The sequence below is a fragment of the Sus scrofa genome, chromosome 12 (assembly GCF_000003025.6).
Source record: "Sus scrofa isolate TJ Tabasco breed Duroc chromosome 12, Sscrofa11.1, whole genome shotgun sequence".
In the NCBI taxonomy this organism is placed as follows: domain Eukaryota; kingdom Metazoa; phylum Chordata; class Mammalia; order Artiodactyla; family Suidae; genus Sus; species Sus scrofa.
The window spans coordinates 33,678,315-33,702,596 of NC_010454.4; the positions used below are offsets into that span (position 1 = coordinate 33,678,315).

At 49.5% G+C, this 24,282-nt stretch overlaps 1 protein-coding gene across 14 annotated transcripts in view; it reads left to right on the plus strand.

Moving 5' to 3' along the window:
- The window catches only part of MSI2 (RNA-binding protein Musashi homolog 2-like), a 437,683-nt gene that overhangs the window by 141,152 nt on the left and 272,249 nt on the right, over nt 1-24,282 (plus strand). For all 14 annotated transcript variants that reach the window (XR_002336815.1, XR_002336816.1, XM_021066173.1 and 11 more), the window contains 1 exon segment: nt 13,747-13,839. Coding sequence is in view for 12 of the 14 variants with exons in the window: in XM_021066173.1 (XP_020921832.1) it covers nt 13,747-13,839 (93 nt within the window). In the remaining 2 variants the exon portion in view is untranslated.

Genomic DNA, 24,282 nt, shown 5'->3' on the forward strand with positions numbered 1-24,282 from the left:
GCCCAGGATCTGTTTTAGGGGCTCCCCAGGCTATTCTAAGTTGCAGGTAGGGTCGAGCCCCGCTGTCTTCCTGGAGTGTCAGGGAACCTGCAGCCTGGCTCCGTGGATTAGGTAAAACTTGCTCATCAAGAACTGATTGCCATGTGCATCTGAAATATGCTAATGAAGGTAATCAAGGCTAAGGGTTAAGGCTGCCATTTGTTCTTCTCGTGAAATCAACTGAAGGGCTTGGGGGATGGGACACCTTGACTTCAGAGCCTGCCCATCAGCCAAGCTTTTATCCTTTTCTCCCTGTGTCATCGTCCCTGAAGGCCTTTCGTGGGCAGTCTTCCCCCAGAGGACAGTGGCCCCCTCTGGGCCTGGTTTTCCTGGACCAGGTCTCTGTCTGCTGACCATCGTTTCTTTCTTTTTTTTTTTTTTTTTTGAAAGTTGGTTTCTAAATTTATTATGGTGATCATTTTTTAGTGATTTTTATTTTTTCCATTATAGCTGGTTTTCAATGTTCTCTCAGTTGGCTTCTGTACAGCAAAGAGACCCAGTCACACATACATATATCCATTTTTTTTCTCACATTATCCCACATCATGTTCCATCACAAGTGATTGGATATAGTTCCCAGTGCTATACAGCAGGATCTCATTGCTTACCCATTCCCAAGACAATAGTTTGCATCTGTTAACCCCAAATTCCCAGTCCATCCCACTCCCTCGGCAACCACAAATCTATTCTCCATGTCCATGAGTTTCTTTTCTGTGGAAGATTCAAATGTGCTGTATATTAGATTTCAGATATAAGTGATATCATATGGTATTTGTTTTTCTCTTTCTGACTTACTTCACTTAGTGTGAGAGTCCTAGTTCCATCCATGTTGCTGCAAATAGCATTATTTTGTTCTTTTTTATGGCTGAGTAGTATTCCATTGTGTATATATACCACATGTCTTAATCCAATCATCTGTCGATGGACATTTAGCTTGTTTCCATGTCTTGGCTATTGTGAATAGTGCTGCAGTGAACATACATTGCATGTGTCTTTTTCAAGGACATCTTTTCTGATGTGATTTCTCAGTTCAGGCTTTGAGCTTTCCTACATGTCACCTGGAGGCCACAGAGGCTCTTTGGTTCCAAGAAATTTTTTTTTTTTTTTTGCTTTTTTAGGGCCGCACCCGCGGCATATGGAGGTTCCCAGGCTAGAGGTTTAATCGGAGCTACAGCTGCTGGCTTAGGCACAATCACAGCACCTTGGGATCCGAGCCAGGTCTGCGACCTACACCACAGCTCATGGCAATGCGGATCCTTAACCCACTGAGCGAGGTCAGGGATTGAACCCGAAACCTCATGGTTCCTAGTCAGATTTGCTTCTGCTGCGCCACGACAGGAACTCCATGGTTCCAAGAAATTTTTAAATGCTTATCTTGATTTAAAAAATTTAATTATTGGAGTTCCCATCGTGGCTCAGTGGAAACGAATCCGACTAGCATCCACGAGGATTCAGGTTCGATCCCTGGCTTCACTCAGTGGGTTAAGGATCCGGCATTGCTGTGAGCTGTGGTGTAGGTTGCAGATGTGGCTCAGATCCCGTGTTGCTGTGGTTCGGCATAGGCGGCAGCTGCAGCTCCAATTCAACCCCTAGCCTGGGAACTTCCATAGGCTGCCAATGCGGTCCTAAAAGGCAAATAATAATAATAATAATAATAATTTGGTTATTATTGAAGTATAGTCACTTTACAATGCTGTATTAGTTTCTGGTGTATAGCAAAGTGATTCAGTTACTCATATACGTACGTATTCTTTTTCATACTCTTTTCTAGTATGGTTTTTAAAAATTTTTTGTCATACTACTCAGTGACTTTATTACATTTATAGTTGTACAGTGATTCTAGTATGGTTTATTATAAGATTTTGAATATAGTTCCCTGTGCTATATAGTAGGGCATTGTTTGTTTGTCTGTTTTATATATAGTAGTGTGTGTCTGCCTATCCCAAACTCCTAATTTACCCGCCCTTCCCTTCCCCTTTGGTAACCATGAGTTTGTTTTCTGTGTCTGTGGGTCTGTTGCTGTCATGTAAAGAAGTTCATTTGTGTTGTATTTTATTTTGTAAAAGTTTTATTTGTTTTTTGTTTGTTTGTTTGTTTGTTTTTAGCTGTGCCTGCGGCATGTGAAAGGTCTCAGGCTAGGAATTGAATCTGTGTCACAGCAGGGACCCAAGCCCCTCCAGTGGCAATACAAGATCCTTAGCCCACTGAGCCACATGGGAACCTGGGGTCATATTTTAGATTCCCATATAAATGATATATTACGGTATTTGTCTTTCTCTGGCTTATTACTTCCCTTAGTATGATAATCTCTAGGTCCATCCGGCTTGCTGCAAATGGCATTATTTCATTCTTTTTTATGTCCAAGTAATATTCCATTGCGTATATGTACCACATCTTCTTTATCCTTTCATCTGTCGATGGACATTTAGGTTGCTTCCAGGTCTTGGCTATTGCAGATAGTGTTGCTGTGAGCATTGGGCTGCATGTATCTTTTTGAATTATGGGTTTGTCCAGATACATGCCTGGAAATGGGATTGCCAGATCATATGGTAACTCAGTTTTCAGTTTTTAAGGAACCTCCATACTATTCGCCAGCAGGGCGGCACCATCTGACATTCCCACCAGCAATATAGGAGGACTCCCTTTTCTCCACACCCTCTGCAGCATCCATCATTTGTAGACTTGGATGATACCTTATTGTAGTTTTGATCTGCGAAGTGCTCAACTTCGGAGTAGAAAGTGTCCGTTTCTACCCAGATGACCTGAGATGTTTTAGGAAAAGAACGGTTTGGGAAATAGGAAGGGACGAACTCATTGCCATAGCCATGTGTTTGTAAATCCCGGGACCCGCACACAGACTGACTTCACTGAACCCCCACCTCAGCCGTGCAGGGTCTCAGGCACCCCTCAGCCTGGAGGTCGGCACTGGGGGTGGGGGCGGTCAGAGCCTGGGGAGAAGCTCTGAAGAAGGCTGGTGACAGAGGCTTAGGCTCAGGGCTTGGGTTGGGCTCAGGGGCTTAGTTAGAGGTCTAGGGGCCTCCTGGGGGTCGCATGCTTGGAGGTAAGACTTCACATTTGCTGTCCCAGTTTGTGTTGCTCAGGTCAGGGTCTTATGCCCCCCTTCCCTTTTTTTTTTCTGTCTTCTTTTTATGGCCACACCTGCAGCATATGGAAGTTCGTAGGCTAGGGGTTGAATCTGAGCTGTAGCTGCTGACCTCTGCCAAAGCCACAGCCATGCTGGATCTGAGCCACATCTGCGACCTCCACTGCACCTTGTGACAATGCCGGGTCCTTCACCCACTGAGCGAGGCCAGGGTTTGAACCTGCATCTTCATAGACACTGGGTTGGGTTATTTTTTTTTTTTTTTTTTTTTTTGGCTTTTTGCTATTTCTTGGGCCGCTCCCGCGGCATATGGAGGTTCCCAGGCTAGGGGTCGAATCGGAGCTGTAGCCGCCAGCCTACACCAGAGCCACAGCAACGTGGAATCTGAGCCGCTTCTGCGACCTACACCACAGCTCACGGCTGGATCCTTCACCCACTGAGCGAGGCCAGGTATCGAACCCGCCACCTCATGGTTCCTAGTCGGGTTCATTTCCGCTGTGCCACGATGGGAACTCCAGTTATGGGTGTTTATGGCATCTGGGGGTTGGTAAGCATTTGAGCCCTGGAGAAGGGAGTCTTTGGGGCCTTCTGCATAGTGAGTATGTTGCTCTAGGGCGAGTTTTGGGGGTCGGGGGCTCTGAGAAGGATGGAGTGATGGAGACACCACCGGTGGAGGCAGAGCAGCTCGGGTGCCTGGGATGATGGTAGGATGGCCAGGCAGCCACCCCGCTCAGCATCAGATGACGTAAGGGCCACAATCCTTAATTTCCTGTGCTTTCGAAGGTAGCCCTCCCTCTCTGCCCCTTTTTCTGCTTCCTCCCAGCCCCCAGTCTGAGTACCCCTGGCTAGGATATTACTCTCTGATACCAATCTGTGGACAGGTCACCCTTGCTGGCCGCAGCTTTTCCCCCAAGGGTAAGCGGAAGTAGTATTTTTTAAATTAGCCTGGGAGGGCTAAGAGGCCTGGGGAGTCTGAGCTCCCTGCCGAAGCAGCCTGATCATTTCATTACGAGTTCATCACACTCTCCTTTAGGTGAGTTACTGTTGTTTTAATCAGCGGTAATGGTGTAACCTGGCGATGGAGGATAATTGTGTGTAAATTATATTCTAGCCCCATATAGATGAAGGCTGTTTTTTTTCCCTCCCAATTTTTAAAGCTCTTTAGAGGGAATGCCAAATTGTAGCCTACACCCTGGTGCTCTCGGGCTAATAGCTATAGATGGGGAGAGGGCGCTCTGAGAACCATTTGGGGTTATATTTATAATTAGCTTCCTCTGAAGTTAAATTAATTTCTGCAGTCAGCAACGTCAGATATTGTTTCAGCTTTGTCCGGTGGTCAGCTGTGGCTGAATGGAGGCACACCATGGGTGGAAGAGTGGGCAGCAGGCTTTGCTGGGCGCTGGGTTTATTTGAAGTCCTTTTGGCTTTCAGACGCGTTTTGGTTTTTGGCTGCACCTGGGGCATGTGGAAGCTTCCAGGCCAGGGATGGAGCCTGAGCCACAGTAGTGATGATGCTGGATCCTTAACCTGCTGAGTCACCAGGGAACTCCTTGCATTGAGACTTTTGACTTAGGAATCTTTTGGCCTCTCATTAAACCGCCCCCCCCCAAACCCCAAAACAGCTTTAGTGAGATGTTATTCACATGTTGGGTAATTTACCCATTGAAGTAAATATTTCAGTGGGCTTTGATATATTCACAGATACGCAGCCATCACCAACAGTCAGTTTTAGAGCATGTTCATTACCTCACAGAGGAGCCCCACATTCTCTAGCCATCAGCTCCCTGCCTCTCCTTCAGCCCTGAGCAGCCTGTAATCTATGCCCTGTCTTTACGCCTTTCCTCAGTGCACTTTCACATGAATGGAGATATAATGATCTTTTATGACTGGCTTCTTTCACTTAGGGGAACATTTTCAAAGTTCATCCATGCTGTGCATGTTGTCAGTGCTCTGTTCCTTTTCATCGCTAAATAGTATTCCACTCTATGGGTAGATGGACTTTACTTAATTTATCCATCCCTCCATCAACAGGCATTTGGGTTCTTCCACTTTTTGACTGTTAGGAACGTGGCTGCTGCTGTGAACATTTGGCATGGAAGGCTTTTGGGTGGACCTATGCTTTCATTTCTCTTGGGTACATCCTAGGAGTGGAATTGCTGGGTCCTCTTGGAGCTCTGGGCTTCATCGTTTGAGGAACTGCCAGACTGGTCTCCACACGGCACCTCCTCCCTTCCCACCAGCAGCGTCTGGCCTGTTGTTTGTGCATCTTTGCTTTAGAATCAAAAAGGCACAGGCAGATTTATTTCTCAGGGTGCTCCCTGTCCCCCATGGTGTCTTTCTGCTAGGATGTGGCACCTAGAGGTGCAGGAGACTTCAGAGAATAGAATGCTCCAGGTTGCGACACTCCACGTGTCACTCCCTAGTGCTGTGTGACTTTGGACATCTCTGAGCCTGTCTCCTTGGCTGTGGAGGAGAGGCTGGCCCTGTCTGTGAACCAGTGTGAGGCCTACGGAGGGCAGCTGTGAGGAGGCACAGGCCAGGGCCAGGCGAAGGAGATGCAGGCACCAGGCTTTCCATGGAGAGAAGGACCCTTCTCAGTCCCCTGTGTGTGTGTGTGTGTGTGTGTTTAAATGCTTTTTTAGGGCTGCACATGCTACATATGGAAGTTCCCAGGCTAGAGTTCAATTGGAACTACAGCTGCTGGCCTATGCCACAGCCACGGCCACAGCAGCACCAGATCTGAGCCGCATCTGTGACCTACACCACAGCTCACAGCAACGCTGGATCCTACATTCACTGAGCAAGGCCAGGGATCGAACCTGCATCCTCATGGATACAAGTCGGGTTCATTATCTCTGAGCCACAATGGAAACTCTGTCCCCCGGGTTTTACTAGAAAGGAATCTGCCCACGTGTCAGCCCAGGCCCTACGTGTTTTATCAGAGGCGCTTAAATCCTTCGGCCAAAAAAAAAAAAAAAAAAAAAAAATGAGAAAGGGAGTTCCCGTCGTGGCGCAGTGGTTAACGAATCCGACTAGGAACCATGAGGTTGCGGGTTTGGTCCCTGGCCTTGCTCAGTGGGTTAAGGATCCAGCGTTGCTGTGAGCTGTGGTATAGGTCACAGGCGCCGCTCGGATCCTGCGTTGCTGCGGCTCTGGTATAGGCCGGTGGCTATAGCTCCGATTGGACCCTAGCCTGGGAACCTCCATATGCCATGGGAGCGGCCCAAGAAATGGTAAAAAGACAAAAAAAAAAAAAAAAAAAAAAAAAAATCCTTCGGCGGCGTGTGGGTTGCTTCTGCTCAGCAGGTAGCTCTACTCTTCTGACCCCTCACCTCCTGGTCTTAACCCTGTGGGACCTTGACCCCGTGACCCCTGCTGGGGTGGATGTGCAAGTGCTGAGTGTGACCTGCCTTCCTGGGGGCAGATTCAGATGGTCATGCCTGGGGTGTAGCTTTCTCCTCCCCTAGGATGGTGGGGCCCTCATATGGGCTACGTTCCACTGTCACTAAGGAAAGGTGAGACTGAGGCTGTGGCATCCTGGGGTCTCGATGTTAGTTCCCTGGGCTGCCGCACCCGGGTAGTATAAGCCACAGCAGAGTTCCGTCGTGGCACGGTGGTTAACGAATCCAACTAGGAACCATGAGGTTGCGGGTTCGATCCCTGGCCTTGCTCAGTGGGTTAAGGATTCAGTGTTGCCGTGAGCTGTGGTATAGGTCACAGACGCGGCTCGGATCCTGTGTTGCTGTGGCTCTGGTGTAGGCCCATGGCTACAGCTCCGCTTGGACCCCTAGCCTGGGAACCTCCATATGCCGCGGGAGTGGCCCAAGAAACGGCAAAAAGACAAAAAAAAAAAAAAGCCACAGCTCCTTTCTTTCACAGTTCAGGAGTCTAGAAGTCTGAAAACAAGGGGTCGGCATAGCCTTCTTCTGGAAGCTGGGAGGGAGAAACCATCCCTGGATCACCCTGATCTCTGCCTTTGTCTTCCACAACCTTTCTCTGTGTGTGTCTTTGTGTGTGTGGGTGTGTGTGTCTGTGTGTGCGTGTGTCCCTTGTCTTCTTTTTTAGACCACCCCTGAGACATGCGAAAGTTCCTGGGACAGGGATCGAACCTGCACAAATGGCCAAACAAACAAACAAACAAACAAGATTGGGCCTAATTCTCAAAGGCAGAGTTGATGCTACCAGGCAGTGTCACCCCACATTCGGAACAAAGGGCTCACTGAATTCAGAACCTGGTATGAAGTCGTGGGCTGGTATCTGCCAGCCTATGGGTTCTTCCTCGTCACTCTGCCCTCCTTTGCCCAGGACGGGTCACCTTGCCCGGACCTGATGTTTTCATCTGCCTAATGGGGGTGACAGGCAGTCAGTTTGCTAGAGCTGGCCCAGCACTAGCGTTCTAACTTCTTTCCTGGGCTCTTTCGACCTCGAGGTCCCGGCGGACGGTAGAGCATCTGTGAAGATGCAACGTTCTCGGGCCGTGAAGATGGCTTGTGTTTTTCCACCAAGGGGATTTGAACTCTTTTCAGGAACATGGTGATGGCAAGAGCCGACTTAATTTCTCTGGCCTCTCTCGTGCCCATTTAAGACTCTCCAGAGCCATTTCCTGTCTGTCTGTGCATTTCTCAGGATAAGAAATATTTGTTGCTGTTGTTTCCTCGTGCGACAACTTACCTCTTTGGGCCAGTGCCGTTGGAGCTAAATTTCCCCCTTCGATCTCGTCTTAAAGGAATCTTAACCCCCACACCCTATGCTTTCAACACACACACACACACACACAAATCTGCTTTATTCGATTTCATAAAAGTACAACCAGTGGCTCCACTCTGAGGGACCATTTTTTCAAAGTGAATGTTTGAAACTTAAAAAAAAAAAAAAGCCAGCTCTCTGGTTGGAGGCAGGAAGGTGGAGTATTCTTTGCAGCTCTAGTTAGCAGCTGGCTTTGGCCAGTTCTTCTGTGTAAACAGCAATTTTCCGAACTGGAATGGATGCTGGGGTTTTCTTTGTTGAGCCAAGAGGTGTGTGGAGAGCAGTTGGTGTTTAGTTAAATTACAGGTCTAGATGCAAAACTTTGAACAGTGATTTGTGAGAGTCTGAACCCTCCCCATCCCCCTACGTGTGCCACACAGACACACGCCCCCCCCCCCCCCCCGCCAACTTCCCAGATGCCTCCCTAGACCATAAAAGGAGGTATCTGTTTGGGGGAGGGGTTGCTCCCAAGGGCACAGGACTCTTGCTCCGGGTGGGTATCAGGTGTCTCTCAGAGTGGAAAGTATTGCATACCAGTGTGTTTCCTGTACCCCCTCCACCTCCAAGCCAAGGATGTTTCGGATCCACCTCCTGGTGGGTTTTGGGCTGTGCGCTCTCTGGAGCAGATGGGTGGCTCTCTCTGTCGAGGTGTGCTCCAGGGGCCTTGAGCCTTTGGTGTGCAGCAGCTGTATATCCACGTGAAGCCTGCGGGTTAGGCAACAGTTACCCAAAGGGCCTGGCGCAGGAGGAAAACACAGGTGGCTCTCTCCACTGTGGGTGGAGAGGAGTTTTTATAACACAAAGGACTGTAGTGTCAGGGGCCAGTGAGTAACTGGTCCTACTGCCTATTTGCAAGGTTGCATGAAGGTTCAAGGTTTGGGGGTGCTGCATGGTTCTTGGGGCCAAGACTCGAGGATCGGGACTAGAGAGTTACCTCCAAATACACAGGCGCCCTCCTGCACACACACGCACACACATACAGCAATGAAACCTTGACAGTGGTGACGGGAATTGGAGGAGCTCCATTTAATTCACTGAGACCCTGGCCCCCAACATCCTCAGCCTGCCCCCTTCTGTCATCCTCGGTAGCCACGGAGATGGGAGGGAGGTGGAGGAAAGGGTGTGGGAATCTCGCATCCCTCTCCAAAGTGCAGATCGTGGAGTAGCACCCAGCCCATTTAGCAGTGATGCCGTCAGAATTGCCAGAGTCCATCACGCCCGTATCCCTAGCACATCCCCAGCGGGAGAGGTCACCTGCAGAGCCCCATTTGTCCCCCAGCTGTGCTGCCCTCTCCTGAAGCCCAGGCGTCGTGAGCAGCTAACCAAGGGTTGTGTACCTTCGCGCTGGCCTTTTCACATTTGAAAGGTTTTGATTCAAGCAGTGTCCTTTTCGTGTTTGGTGACGAGCAGGACCCGCCCCTGGATCTGAGCTGCTTCCAGGGGAGGATGTTTTAATAATGTGGACACTTGGGTGCCTTGTCTGGGGCCTGGAATTTCTCATTCCTGGGGAAAAAAAAGTGTTTTAAAGACTGTTTTGGGGACCGAGTAGATTTATAGCCGGGCGTCTCTCCCAGCATTTAGGGCTCTTGTCTCGGCAGGTTTATGGCTGGAGGGCAGCGGTGGAAAGTGTAAGACGGGACCGTCTCATTTTACCAGTTCCTGGGGAATGAACATTCGGCTGACTTCTGTTATTTGGAATGAAGAGACATGGGTCGTTTGATTCTCTGCATCTCTGTGAATGTTCGGAATATAAATGGGGCCTGCTGTGTATACTCACCTGCGTCTAAACAGTGTCTGAGCGAGACCCTGGGGTTCGTTTGGTGGAATGCGTCTCCAGAGTTTAAGTTGAGAACTCCACGAGTGCACGCTTGTGGATCACTTTAGTGTTTCTTTATAGGTGTTTAATTGCTTGGCTGGCGTGGGAAAAAGGAAAGAAAAACCTAAAATGAAACTATTGGGCGTCTCTGCCCATCTGAAATCACGTAGATTTGCAGGAAAACGGCTTTTGAAATTCCAGCGGAAGAGCATGGGACAGAAAGGGTGGATTTAGCAAAGGGTTTGGTATCTGGCATATTTTTGCTGCGCATTCATCCCGAGCTCGAAGACGGGGTTTAGGCATTGGCTTTGGATTCAGGAACAGGGACCATTTATTTAGCATCTATGCAGTGTCTGCTGGACACTTGGGCATGTGTCACTTAACGTGGTTCCAATAGGAACCGTGCGTGGTAGGCTGATTATATCTCCCCTTTTAAAGTGGATTACATTCCACGTTGTATTAGAATATAAGTTCCAGCACCTCACACTTATGTCTGTTGAATGAATGCCTTAGGAAAGTGAGGTTCGTACACCTTGGCGATGCACGAGGGTAGGGAGATTTAACTCTGGAGAGGGCCTGATGGAGCTTCACTGTGAAGGTGACCTTGATCTTCCAGGGAGACCGAAGGATAAGAAGGGAGACGGAGAAGGAGGGAGACAGACAGCGAGGAGCCAGATAAGATGCCCACCAGTTAGCGAGACGTTCTTGGGAGCTGGGCATTGTGGACCCGGGTGGGATCATCATAGACTGGCCTCACGTGCATGATCTCATCTGACCTCACATTCGTCTGCCAAAAAAAAAAAAAAGATGGAAAAAAAATTACAGTTTTAAACATACGTGCAGACTACTGCATGGTCCCCGTCCCAGCCAGTGAGCCAGGAGTCACTAGGACATGTGTTCTGAAACAGCCCAGGGCTCCCACTACAGGGACGTTCCAGGGTGGGCTCAGTCGGTGGGCAGCGGAGGCACGTGCCCCCTCTGGGAGCCGCTGAGCTCAAGTGTGAGGTCCCTGAGATCTGGGAGCCTCCCTGTCAGGGCCACTGTACTCGCCGACCTGTGCGAGTTCAGGGTTAGGCGGGACCTGGAGCTCTGGTCCAGGACCTCGTGTGCAGCAGACAGAAGCCAGCCTCCCCCAAGTCCTGTGCAGGGTCACACCCAGACTTAGTCCTGGAAGCTGGGGTGCCAGCTCCTGTTGTACTGCCTGTGACCTCTGGCCCTCAGGTGTCCCTGCAGAGTCTCCACTGTTGGAGGTGGGTTGGTTGGTTTATTCCCTCCGCAGCCGTGTCAGGAGACTGTGATAAGTGACCCAGGCAGCCATGGCCCCTAGACTTAGTCATCTTACATCCACTTAAAATAGACATGTGACATTGTGTGTGGATTTTTTTTTAAAGGGTTTTAAGATTCCTCTTATTCATTTTATTTATTTATTTTTGGCGGAGCCTGCATCTTACATCCGCTTAAAATAGATATGAGTGTGGATTTTATTGTAATGTTTTAAGATGCTTTTAAAAAAATGTTTCAAGATTCCTCCTATTCATTGTGTTTATTTATTAACTTATTTACTTATTTATTTTTGACTGAGTCTGAACCATGTGGAAGTTCCCAGGTCAGAGATGAAACCCATGCCGCTGAAGTGACAAGGCTGGATCCTTAACCTGATGCGCCACCAGGGAACTCCCTCATTCATTTATTCTTGGGTTTCAGTCTTGCTTTTCTTTGCGCTCATTAAACATTTTTGTCCCAGCTTTATTGAGCTATAATTGACAAAAGAGTAAGATATTTGAAGTGTACAATGTGATGATTTGATGATGTATATATTGTGACAAGATTCTACCCATTGAGTTAAGACAATGTGCTTTTATTACATGGAACCAAAGGGTGAGACCCTGTATACACTGAGTTAAAAAAAATTTTTTTTATTTGATATTAAAGAAAAACGGGGAAAAAGAAACAGCCCTAAACCCACAGAGCCTAACTTAGTCTTTAGGATAACATTTATTTATTTTATATCTTTGGTGCTTACGTGTAAGATTCTCTGTTCCTGCTCTGAGGAGTTTATGTCCTTGAGTTTCCTTCTTCCTTGACTTTGGGACTGGTGAGATTCTGAAACGTGGCCATTTCAGAAATGCATTTGTCTTTGCATCTGTCAAAGTTTTAGCGTGGGCTCCTGCATGCCTGGCTCTGTCTTTGTGCTGCGGAGGGTACGGAGACGAATCAGGAACCCTCGGTTTGGGATCCGGGGGAGGGAAGCAGCAAGCGGGGAGTATCACTCCCTTAGCACTAGGTGGGAGGAGGGTCAGCCTTCGAGGCTTCAGAAGGAGAAACAGCTTCCTGATGGCGTGACTATTATAGGCCTTTTGAATGGTGGGGAAAGGCCTTGGATCTTGCAGGATGGTCATACCTTGGCCTGTGGGAGGTGCAGGCATGGAGAGGTCCTCTAAAGAGAAGGCCCTTTGTGGAGGGAGGTGTGGAGGCCTGGGGACTGGCTGGGCGGGACTGAGCGTAGGGCGACTCAGTGAATGGTGAGCAGTCCGGAGCTGAAAGGAGCCTTGGGGCCGGGCTCAGAGGCCAGTCCCTGTGTGTGAGGTCCTGTCTGTCCCGCTGGCAGACATAAGCCGGAACAACTCGGCATGGACAGTCTGCACACAGTTTTGAACTACGTGTGCATTTCTTATTGACATGTTTAATGGGTACTTTCTGGGCAGCAGATTTTTTTTTTTTTTTTTTTTTGTCTTTTCTAGGGCTGCACCTGCGGCATGTGGAGATTTCCAGGCTAGGGGGTCTAGTAGGAACTGTAGCTACTGGCTTATGCCAGAGCCATAGCAATGTGGGATCCCAGCCGCGTCTTCGACCTACACCACAGGTCATGCCAACGTCAGATCCTTAACCCACTGAGCGAGGCCAGGGATCGAACCCGCAACCTCATGGTTTCTCGTCGGATTTGTTAACCAGTGAGCCACAACAGGAACTCCGTGGGCAGCAGGTCTTTTTGCACGTCGTTCTCTTCTGTTCCTGTCTCTTAGGTTTAAAATAGCTTTGATGTGTGGACTGGGATTCTGGGCTTAATAGATGCAAACTATTGCCTTTGGAGTGGATAAGCAATGAGATCCTGCTGTGTAGCACAGGTAGTCACTTGTGATGGAACATGATGGGGGATAATGTGAGAAAAAGAATATATATATATATGTATGGCCAGCTCCCTTTGCTGTTCAATAGAACCTGACGGAACACTGTTAAACAACTATAATGGAAAAAATAGAAGTCGTAAAAAAATATAGACAACTAACAAGGACCTCTGAAGCACAGGGAACTCTGTAATAGCATAACATGGGGAAAAGAATCTGAAAAAGAATGAATGCATGTGTATGTATAACTGAATCACTTTGCTGTGCATCTGAAACTAATATAACACTGTAAAGTAACTATCCTCCAATAAAATAATTTAAAAAATAAAATAAAATATTGGCTCAGTAGTCAATGGCTCAGTAGTTAACAAATCCGTCTAGGAACCGTGAGGTTGCGGGTTCGATCCCTGGCCTCGATCAGTGGGTTAAGGATCTGGCATTGCCGTGAGCTGTGGTGTAGGTCGCAGACACAGCTTGGATCTGGTGTTGCTGTGGCTGTGGTATAGGCTGGTGGCCACAGCTCTGATTAGACCCCTAGCCTGGGAACCTCCATATGCCGTGGGAGCGGCCCTAGAAAAGGCAAAAAGACAAAATGCAATGCAATGCAATGCAATGAAATAAAAAAAAAAAATAAAATAGCTTCAACATGTGGCTTAACATCGCAGTGAACCTGTGTGCTATGGCCAGAGAGGTTCTGAAGTCCACTCTCTGAATGAGCGTTCGGATTGTCGCCTGAAGGCCACTTGCTGTCCAGAGTGACCGTCCCTGTCATCCTGGAGGGCCCGCCCCATGCAGCGGCAACATTCCTAGCCTTGCCTTTCTCTCTCGAATCACGTGGAGAGTGGCTTGTCCAGCATCTCAGGGAGCATGGCTTCAGATAACGCAGTGGACTCACGTCCTCTTGTCCTTTCTTGCAGATGGTCACAAGAACAAAGAAAATATTTGTAGGCGGATTATCTGCGAACACGGTGGTGGAAGACGTGAAGCAGTATTTTGAGCAGTTTGGCAAGGTAAGCGACACATGGGGTTGGAGCAGCCCGTTCAGTCCTTAGAAGTGGCTGCCGTGGCCCCTGCCTTGGCCACAGCTGTGTGCTCGAGAACCTTGTCCTTGACCTTGGCCGTCAAGATTGAAATGAAACGCGGCGGGGGCCGAGAGGCGAGAGTCCGGCCCGCGGGGTGGGCATGGTGCCCCACGTGCCTGCAGGAGCAGACAGAGTGGCCTTTGAGTGGTCTCGCCGGCATGTGCTGGCCACGTGGGGCTTGGGCCGGGAGCTGACGGTGGCAGTGACTGGCGAGGGATTCAGGGCTGTGAGTCACAGGCAGGAGCTCCCACAGAAGCTGGCTTGGGAGTCGGCTCTGGGCTTCATTCTTTGCCTTTCTGCAAAAGGCATGGATGAGAGGAGGCTCCCTGGGGCCCTTGGCGGCTGAACCTTCCCCTGTCGGATGCCCAAGGAGACTTTAGGAAAGATGCTGGGCCTGAACCTGTCAGAGCATTGGTGAGACAGCAGTACAATGTTATTCCCTGGGCTCGGCTGTGGCGACGGGCTGGGAGCCACTCGGAGTGCCCCAGATGAGTCAGGGAGGTGTGAGAGCGTGTGTGTGTGACAGAGAGGCAGACAGACAAACGGGGCACTAACCATGGATGATTAATTCAGCTCCTTTCCACTTGGTGAGGGGCCCCCGTGCTGTGGACAGTGGGTTCTTCTCAAGGGTGACCCTTTGCTCAGGTGGCTGTGTTGCCCCAGGCATCCAGCAGGGCAGCTTTCTGGGCGCTGAGCCTTGCTGGCTTTTGTGTGATGATGCAAGAGGCTGGCAGGCGAGTGGGTGTGCAAGCCCTCTGCCTCCTGCATCTGTGAGCAGTTGCGGACACTGTGCTGGGAGCACAGGGATGGGTTCGTCTTCTTCTGCCCTGGCCTGTGTGGCTCGTCATGTGTCCCCCGACCCCAGTGATGGGCTGATGTGGCAGAGGGCATCCTGAGATGACGTGGCAGCTCTTCGGAGCTCTGTCACTTGTTTCTCCCATGGTGGCTGTCACGTCTGCCCTGGGTGGTACAGAGGCACTGCCGCCCACTGGCTGGTCTGCAAGTTCTGTGCTTTCATTTGTCTGCCCAGGCCGCTGGCTCTGCAGTTGTGAGCTGCTCTCTGGGGTGAGGGCTGTGACTTCACTTTAGCCTTCCTGTGTCTGCTATTCATTTCTGCATGGCTGAGAGACCATGCAACAGAGAACCCAGCCCCCTCCAGCCCAGCCTTTCGTTCGGCATGGCACTCAAGTGCCCTTCTGGGTCGGTTATGAAAGGCTCCTTCCCCACGGCACTGTCTGGCATTGCCAGTTGGGGGTTGATTCATTCTGGCGGGTTCTAAAGACGAGCCGAGTGTGTACCTTGTAGCGACTTCCAGAGTGACTTCACACATCCTGGGGGGCTTGGTCCCTCACCCAGCCCCACCCTACCTCAACAGAGAGACTGGAAATCATTCCTTGAGACAGATCCAGCTTGCCTGATGGAAGGCTCTAGAGTGCCCGCCCCCTTTGCTCCCGTTCTGCCTTTCCAACCAGGCTGGGGGCCGTGTTTGCGCACACGAGGCGGGATTTCTCTTTCGAGCCGTAACCTGCCTTGGAATCTCATGGGCCTATTTGTGGGTGTCAGGGAAGGTGGAGCTGCCCAGATGGGCTGTTCGAATATCCCACACAGGCTCACGCTGGCCACGTCTCTGCGCAGGCCCAGCTCTTGATTTCACCCCCTCTGTCTTTCTGATGTTCTTCATTAACACTTTGCATTGTGACTCAGGGCGCCGGCTGTGGGGGGCTCTGCAGGCTCTGGCCCAGCCCACAGCTGTGACCACGGCTGCCTAGGGAACAGTTGCCCTCTTGTCTCGGAGGCAGGCGCAGCCTGTCTTCCCTGGCCTGGCACTCACCGGGTCTGAAGCCGCTCAGTTAATTTTGCAGTGACGTCTGTGGATTCCGGCAGGATGCATAAACCCATCAAGTGTTTTATTAAAGGCCTAAGGAGGCCTTTGAATGTATCAAAACCCTCACACTCTGTATGCTCGTGTGCTCGTGGCCTGTTGCGTACATATGCTCTGCGTGCATCTGGGTCTGTCCTTGGCATGACTTACTCCTCGTCTGGCTGGTGGCGGGTGTGACGTCTGTGTCCCCTTGGGCAGGGCCCACCCCCTCTTAGGATTCTGGGATACATTCATTGGGATCCAGAATGATCCATGGAGGGGAGACTCCACTGCGGGGCTTCAGGGGCAATGAGTAAATCCGGCGGCTGAGAAAGGAGGTAACGGTCCATTGAGAAGCTGATCGAAGGAAACGGAAAACACACACGCACGCAGGCACACACGTGCATGAAGTGTACTTACACACACACACAACTGTGTAAAGTTGTTTGGGGCTCTTTTCAGCTGTGAATTGCAGATGAGTCACATGTAATTTAGTGGGTAATTTAAGGAGCGTGTGCTGCGTGTTGGAGACTGGGCCAGGCCATTGACTTATTTCACGTAATTCTTCTCTGGGATGCTGGCGGGGGTGCTGCCCATTTTGTGGACTGTTTTGTTTTATTTTTTATTTTTTTTCTCTTTTTAGGGCCGCACCCACGGCATATGGAGGTTCCCAGGCTAGGGGTCAAATTGGAGCTATAGTCGCTGGCCTACGCCACAGACACAGCAACGCCAGATCCGAGCTGCGTCCAAGACCTACACCACAGCTCACGGCAACGCTGGATCCTTAACCCACTGAGCAAGGCCAGGGATCGAACCTGCATCCTCATGGTTCCTAGTCAGAGTCGTTTCTACTGAGCCACAACAGGAACTCCCATTTTGTGGACTGTTGAGTGGTGTCTCCATGGGACTGCCTCTTTGACTCAAGGTCACAGCCTCCTGAAAGGTCACAGACTTCCCCTCTAGGCTTGTCTGATCATGAAACCCAAACTCCGGGCCCTGTTCCACCTGCTGATGGACCCACAAGGTAGACATAGGGTAGGGAGGATGTGGAGGAAAGGAAAGATGGGGTCCCCTCTGGGTGACCAGGGGCAGTGCTGGGAACCTGGACCTGCGTGGCCTCATTGCTTCTGCACATATTCTGGTATCATCCAGCCCATTGGACCAAGGTGGACCATACTGGTCAGGGAGGTGAAGGTCACCCAGGAAAGGCAGTGTAAGAGCCAGAATTCACCCCCGACGTCCCCTGAGTCTAGAACTTTTCCGTTCAGAGTTGGCCACCTTCTTTTAAGGCTTCCCTCCTCGTCATTCTTCCTTCCTCTTGCTCGACCCCTCTTGCCGGAGGTGGCCCTGGCTTCCATTGTTTATTGCAGGTGGCAATCAAGGTGGGTGAGACGGCTGTCGTGGGGCTGAGCGCAGGGAGTTGAACTATGTCATTACTGTAAATGGAGTGGGTGCAGGAGGGCACAGGGAGCGCTTTAAAAACTCAGATTGGAGGCTCGTAAACCCTTGTGTGCTTTTCTCCCACCTCCACCCTCCAGGTTAGGGATGCCCTGCCTTGTTGAGATGGAAGATGAGGCCATGGGCATCGGCACCAGTGCCGTCTCGCTTGCGGTCCTCACTTCCGGGGCGGCTGAGAACTGGGGAAAGGGGAGAAGAAGTATTCCAGGCCCTTGTGCTGGGCATTGACTGCACAGTGATGCCACTTTGGACCTTAACAGGTTATTTCTTTCCTGGCCTCAGGTTCTCATCTGAGGGATGGGCTTGGAAAACTTATAAAGGTTTGCTGGTCAATAGTTCTGGCTCTGTCACCACTGCTCCCTGTGTCTTGCAGAGAACGCAGCCGTAGCCGATGCATGAACCCTGGGGTGGGGCTGTGTTTCAATACAACTTGTTATTTTTTATTTATTTATTCTTTTCAGGGCTGTACTTGCGGCATATGGAAGTTCTGAGGCTAGGGGTCGAATTGGAGTTACAGCCACAGTAACGCTAGCTCCGAGGCGTGTCTGTGACCTACACCACAGCTCATGGCAATGCCCGATCCTTAACCCACGGAGCGAGGCCAGGGATCGAACCTGAATCCTCAGGGATACTAGTCAGGTTTGTTTCCGCTGAACCACAGTGGGAACTCCCAATAAAACTTTTTATTTATTTTTTAATTTTTTTTAGGGAAATTACTCCTGTTCAGATCTACTCAAATTTTTTTTTCTTTTTCTTTCTGTCTTTCTAGGCTGCACCGGCATATGGGTTCAGGGGTCATCGAGCTACATGCCCAGAGCCGATAGCCACTGTATACCCATCATGGCATGCGTTCAGGAGCCAGGGATCGAACCTGAATCCTCAGGGATACTAGTCAGGTTTGTTTCCGCTGAACCACAGTGGGAACTCCCAATAAAACTTTTTATTTATTTTTTAATTTTTTTTAGGGAAATTACTCCTGTTCAGATCTACTCAAATTTTTTTTTCTTTTTTCTTTTCTGTCTTTTCTAGGGCTGCACCCGCGGCATATGGAGGTTCCCAGGGTAGGGGTCTAATCAGAGCTGTAGCCACTGGCCTACGCCAGAGCCACAGCAATGCCGGATCCGAGCCACATCTGTGACCTACACCACAGCTCATGGCAACACTGGATCCTTAATCCACTGAGTGAGGCCAGGGGTCGAACCCGTAACCTGTTGGTTCCTAGTCTGATTTGTTAACCATTGAGCCATGACAGGAACTCCCCCAATAAAACTTTTTAAATGAAAACAGGTTTAGGGCCACTTTTGGCCCATGGGGCAGAGTTTGCCAACCTCTGTTCTGGGTTATTCCTAAGGTTGCTTTCAGACTTGAAAATTTAGAGTAATTTAGAAAGTATTTCAAGAAACACACGTAGGAGGATGGATAGATATATATGTACGGTATCTATTGATTGTAATCGAAACAAGATATCAGTAGTAATGAGCCTAATATAGTAAACAAAACAGTTGTTAATTGTACTGGAGTTAATTTCCGGACTTCAGGATGCAGGGGCAGTGAGGGTTTTTCTATTTGGAAATGGCTATGATTTATTAACTGGAATCTTCATCTTGTGAGTGAAGTCTAGGAAGACCAAAGCATTTATAATTTCCTGTTACCTGTGCTAGATCTAAATTAATGAAGACCAGAATTTGTGAAGTTCAGATTTTAGTATGAAATTCTTTTACTGTGTTTTGGTGTTTCTGAATTAGAGGGCCATGTGCTTTGTCTTAAGCTTCTTAATGCATTTAAAAATTTGGGGGAGGTTGTTCCCATTGTGGCTCAGCAGAAACAAACCTGACTAGTATCCACAAGGAGTCAGGTTCGAGCTCTGGCCTCACTCAGTGGGTTAAGGATCTGGTGTTGTAGGGAGCTATGGTTTAAGCCGGCAGCTGCAGCTCCAATTTGACCCCTAGCCTGGGAACTTCCATATGCTGAGGGTGCAGCCCTAAAAAGCAAAAAAAGGGAAAAAAAAAAAAAATTGAGTTCCCTGATGGCTCTCAGCAGGATAAGGATCAGGCATTGTCACTGTAGGGGCTTGGGCCGCTGCTGTGGCTTGGGTTCGATCCCCGGCCAAAAAATAAAGTAAAATAAAATAATAATAAAACGAGAATTTGGTTCTCAAGGATGTCAAGTGAGATAAGTGGAATGTCTGTTCTGCAGATGACAAAACTGGTGTTGAGAAAGGGTCAGTCCATTGTCCAAGATCACACAGCCCGGAGAGTCACTCAATTTTGCACAGTGTGGCCCTGGCCTCTTATAAAACCACATCTCCCACTTTCCCACCGCGCAGCCCCGTCCGCGAGGGAGCAGATTTGGTTCATTTGTCAAGAATGGTGATCTCCAGTCATTTATTTTACTGCTTCAGGTTTCCTAGTGGACGTTATCTGTGCTCACGATTTCATGCAAACAGGGATGATGTATATAGACCATTCCGGAAAAATGGCATGTCAGCGATGCTCCAGATAGGCACATACAGACCCAGACCATCCATCGGGCTGTCCGGCACTGCTCCCCCCGCCCTCCCACTCCCCCCCACCTCCCCATTTCCCCCACCCCCACTCAGCCATCCGGACGAGCCCAGCGTGGTAATTAAAAAGCCCTGGGATCAAAGCCACTCCGTGTGCAAGAGCTTCCTCCTTCTCCCCTTTAGACCCCTCCTTCCAGTACCGGTTTCTTAAATTCTCACTTATAGGATTTTGGAGATCAAAAAGAGGCCTTTAAACTTAATGAATTCGCGGCTGCGTCCCAGATGGAGCAGTTCTGCACCTTTCAGCTGTTCACCTCCGTGAGAGGGCTGCTCGGCGCCGGGCTGCTAGGTAATTCTCACTTTATATAACTCCCGTGAAAGCAGAGCAGCCTCCCGCATCTGGAGGCTCCCAATTATACTTCACATGGTGAACTGTGTAATTAGTTTGGAAGACTTACGCTTAGTCATTGGTTTATCCTAATCGGCTTTGGCTTTCCCCACCAACAAAGTGAGCTTATTTTGCTAAGCTGAACCGACTCTGCACCCTTTGTTCCAGCCTTTTATTGTCTCATTCCTTTCATTCTGTTTTACTGCCAAAGTTCTGTTTCATTAGGCCTACAAGTCATTTCCAATTCAGTGGGCTGCTACAATCCGGCCTTTATCACTCGGCTGCCCTGGTTCCCATGTCCCTTCTGGGCCAGTGCCTGAGTTTGTGGTTTGACGTGAGGGCTTTAACCCTTTCCTGGGCCAGCCCCTCACGGTGGCGGAGGGGAAGCCAGGGCCCTACAGGAGGAGGTGCTTTGGAAAGTCACAGCTCTCTGGGTCTCATCAAAGAAGAGCCCTGTGGAAAGGAGGCCAAAAGGGGCCTTTTGTTGGTCCAGGGTTGTGGGTGGGCTCATAAAAGTTAACGTGAGCTAGGGAGAATGGTGCTCAAAAAACTTTTTGTCGGGGGGGGGCGGGGGGGGAATTGAGAACAAGAATGAATGGGCCTTTTAAGATAATGAGATCTTCTCATTGATTCCGCTTGTGTGGGGTCTTGGAGAAGGTGCTGGGGTGGGCGTGGGGTCTTGGGAGAGGGTGCTGGGGTGGGGGTGGCAATTATTTTCTAGCTCCTGGTTTTACACGCAGGTGCCGTGGTGGCACCCTGGGCCGCTGCTGCTCAGATACTCCTTTCGCTAAATGTCTGTTCGAGGAGAGTAAGATCCAGACTAAAAGTATCCTAAAGCCTTTGAAATGCGAGAGGCAGGAGGTTTGCAAGCAAATAAATAAGCCAGTTGCCCTATGGCGCGGACTGTGGACTGTGACTTGATTGCTTCCAAATGCGAGTTGGAGACAGACGGAGCTCCGTGAGGTGTGTGCTTCTTTCCAGCCAGACCTGGAACCGACAAGTCCAGTGTGTCTTTGTGGGCATCACAGCTCCCACAAGAGGTGTGTCTCCTGAAGTGGTTCGTGCAGGTGAACTCACTGCACAGTGATCGGCGTGTCGGGGCTTCGCCTGTCACCGGCTGGCCTTTGCTCTGGGAGGCCATCGATGTTCTTCAGACCTTGACCTAGAGTGTCGAGGGCACCAGGAAGGGCCGGTTGCTTTCCCCTCCCAGGCCGGCCACGCTGAAGGCTACTTTTGTGTTTTAAATTTTCTTCCTGTAATAGCCCAGAACAAGGCCAGCACTGTCCTCCCGTTGTATGAAATCCCAGCCTGCTCTGTGTCAGTCTCTCCCTTCGGAAGTGTGTCATACGGGGGAGGGGACTTTATTTGCCCTCTGACCCCTGGCGGAGCCACTGAGGGCCAAGAGGTAGCAAACAGGAGAATCCTGCCTCCTGTGCCTGCCTCCGCCTCCCCGGCCAGGTGGCTGCGAACAAATAAGCAGTGCCCACGAGTAATTCGAGCCTTGGGCTTTGCCAGGAAACCCTCTCGCCAAACAACTTTTGTGTTTTCCGGGTGAACTTTTTTCCTCTAGAGCTGGTTTCTGCAGCAGCCGGAGGAGGGAACTGAGTTCGAAATAGACGGATTGAGAACCCCTGCCCCCTCCTCCTTTGTCCTAAGTCCTCTTTGATTGATTTATTTACTTTTGCTTAAAAAAAAAAAGAGTTCCTGAAATAGACGAGTGAGTTTCTAGGAAAACTTCCCATTTCCCTCTTAGCGGATAAAAATGTAGCCAGCTGTCTTTAGGCATTATTATTGCTCTATTAACAGTATTTTGAAATATACAAATAGAGAAATAGGATGCCTTCTGGGTAGCAGTGTGGGAAAACTTTGCGAGGAGGAGGCTGATCACACATGCATGATCGAATGCATAGCAGGGAGAGGAACGAGGCCCGAACTTTCTGGGCCTGGCTGTTTAACTGTGTTTTCCAGTCTGGTTTTAACTTTATATACTTTTTAAAAAATTATAGTTGATTTACGCTGTTGTGCCAATTTCCTCTGTACAGCAAAGTGACTCAGTCATGTATATGTACATATATATATATACACACGCACACACACCATTCTTTTAAAATTAAATTAAATTTTTTAATTACTTAATGAAGTTTATTACATTTATAGGGGGTCAACAATCCTCACAACCAGATTTTACAGCATTTCCATCCCAAACTCTCCATGCATCCCCCCCGCCCCCCAACCTGTCTCATTTGGGAAAAAAGTCTGTGAACACACATTCTTTTTTTAATCTCATTTCCCATCATGTTTGATCCTGGGAGACAGGATACGGCTCCCTGTGCTCTGCAGTAGGACCTCGTTGTATATCCATGCTACATGCATCGACCACTCCTAGACTCCCAGTTCATCCCACACGTTTCTTTAATTTTTGTAAGGGGCCATGGAGAGGACGACCACCAGAGCGGGAGAGCCTGCAGGCAGGAAGGGGTTAATGCTCCCTGGGCGGCGGCGAGAGGGAGCAGGGGTTTTAAAGCCCTTGCTCACCTTCCCAGAGCCCTCCTGGCAGCCTCTGAAGACGTCCCTTACAATGGAGTTGTTAGCATGAGAAAGAAAGCCTTTCTCCCCCTGGATGGACTTCAGTGGGAACCGAAAGTGTCTGAGAAATCACGGTTCAAGCTTGTGCCAGTGGGTGCAAGGAGTGGTTCTTACGGAAGAAAAAGCGCTCAGTTCATTTAGGCTTGGCATAGAAATCCAAGGCCATTGTTGGTGGAGCGAACATTGATATGGAGATGCCTGCTCACCCCCGCAGCCCATCAATAGGATACCCCATTACATGGGTCGCGTATGCCTGGCTTTTTTCTTCCTTTCTCTTCTCCCCCCCACCCTTTTTTTCCCTTTTTGTCCTCGGAGCATTCGTCTCTCCGCAGAACAGCCAGATTTGTCAAGTTAACCAGCCTCTACGTTTTTTACAGCTCTGTACATTCAGACCTGGTGTTTGTGAATTAGCCGAAGGTGGACCGCCAGTCGGTACTTTGTTTACATTCGAAGCCATAAGAGGGGGAGCCCCAGAAAAATGTTCCTATGCAGGAAGAGGCAGAAGGGTTGAGTTTCTGATGGTTGCAACCTCACCACTGCCTTTAAAACCAATCATGAGGCACACGGCTGATATTTAATAGCTTTTAGCTGATTATTTTTCTTCTCCTCCTCTTTCTTTTCGATTCAAGTTGACCTGGGTGTACTTGAGCGGAAATGAAGTCATCCCACTGCTGAATTAGAATAATCACAGGCCTCCAAGAATGAAATGGAAGCAGAGATTAAAATGGGAGAAGGGAACACTGGCATTAAGAAGCCCCAAGAAAACTTTGCATAAAATAAATAGGAGATTTGATAGATTGCCTTTGCATATGCTGTTTGCATTTCCCCCCACTTCGTATTGTCTTACCAGCGTCGAGTTCCAGGCAGTGTGGGATTTGATTTGCCTTAAGTCCACATACCTTCTGTAGCCTGGGTGATGGCCCTTTCTTCTTCACGGGATGTGTCTGTGACCGGAACATTTCCAGGATGGAAGAATCTGGAAGGAGGGACTGTTACTGTGAAGGGTTGACGAGTCCTTGTTGCCAAGGGCTGTGGTTGGGGGGTGGGAGGGGGCACAGATGGGAGATAATGCACAGCAGGCCCACAGTAAATATTATTGATGGATTTCTGATAGTAAGGAGAAGAAAGAACTATGCTGGATAAAGGTAGGGTGACCAGTTGTCCTGATTTGCCGAGGCCTGAGGGGTTTCCAGAGATCCAGGACTTGCAAACCAGAATTAGTTGCTCACCCCAAATACACAGGAGGCCAGAACTTTTCACCACAAGGAGTGACACCTTTGAGCACCTCCAGGGAGATTTAAGTATGTTCCAGAACACTTCCTCCATGCCTGTTGTCAATCTGCCTTCCTGATTGAACTCTGGTGAAGGGGGCAGGAGCCAGCACAGGCCAATAAGTCTGGGCAGTGTTCCTGAAGTGACCTGGGAAAGGCAGGGCAGACAGACCCACTGTCCCGAGCAAAGGCAGCTCATCATTGACTTAGAGTGCAGGATCCCCTTTGGGCTCTGACTGGGGCTCCTCCTTGGGGATTATTTCTGTGTCTTTTGAAAATAAAAAAATTTTCCCCTATGTTGCCA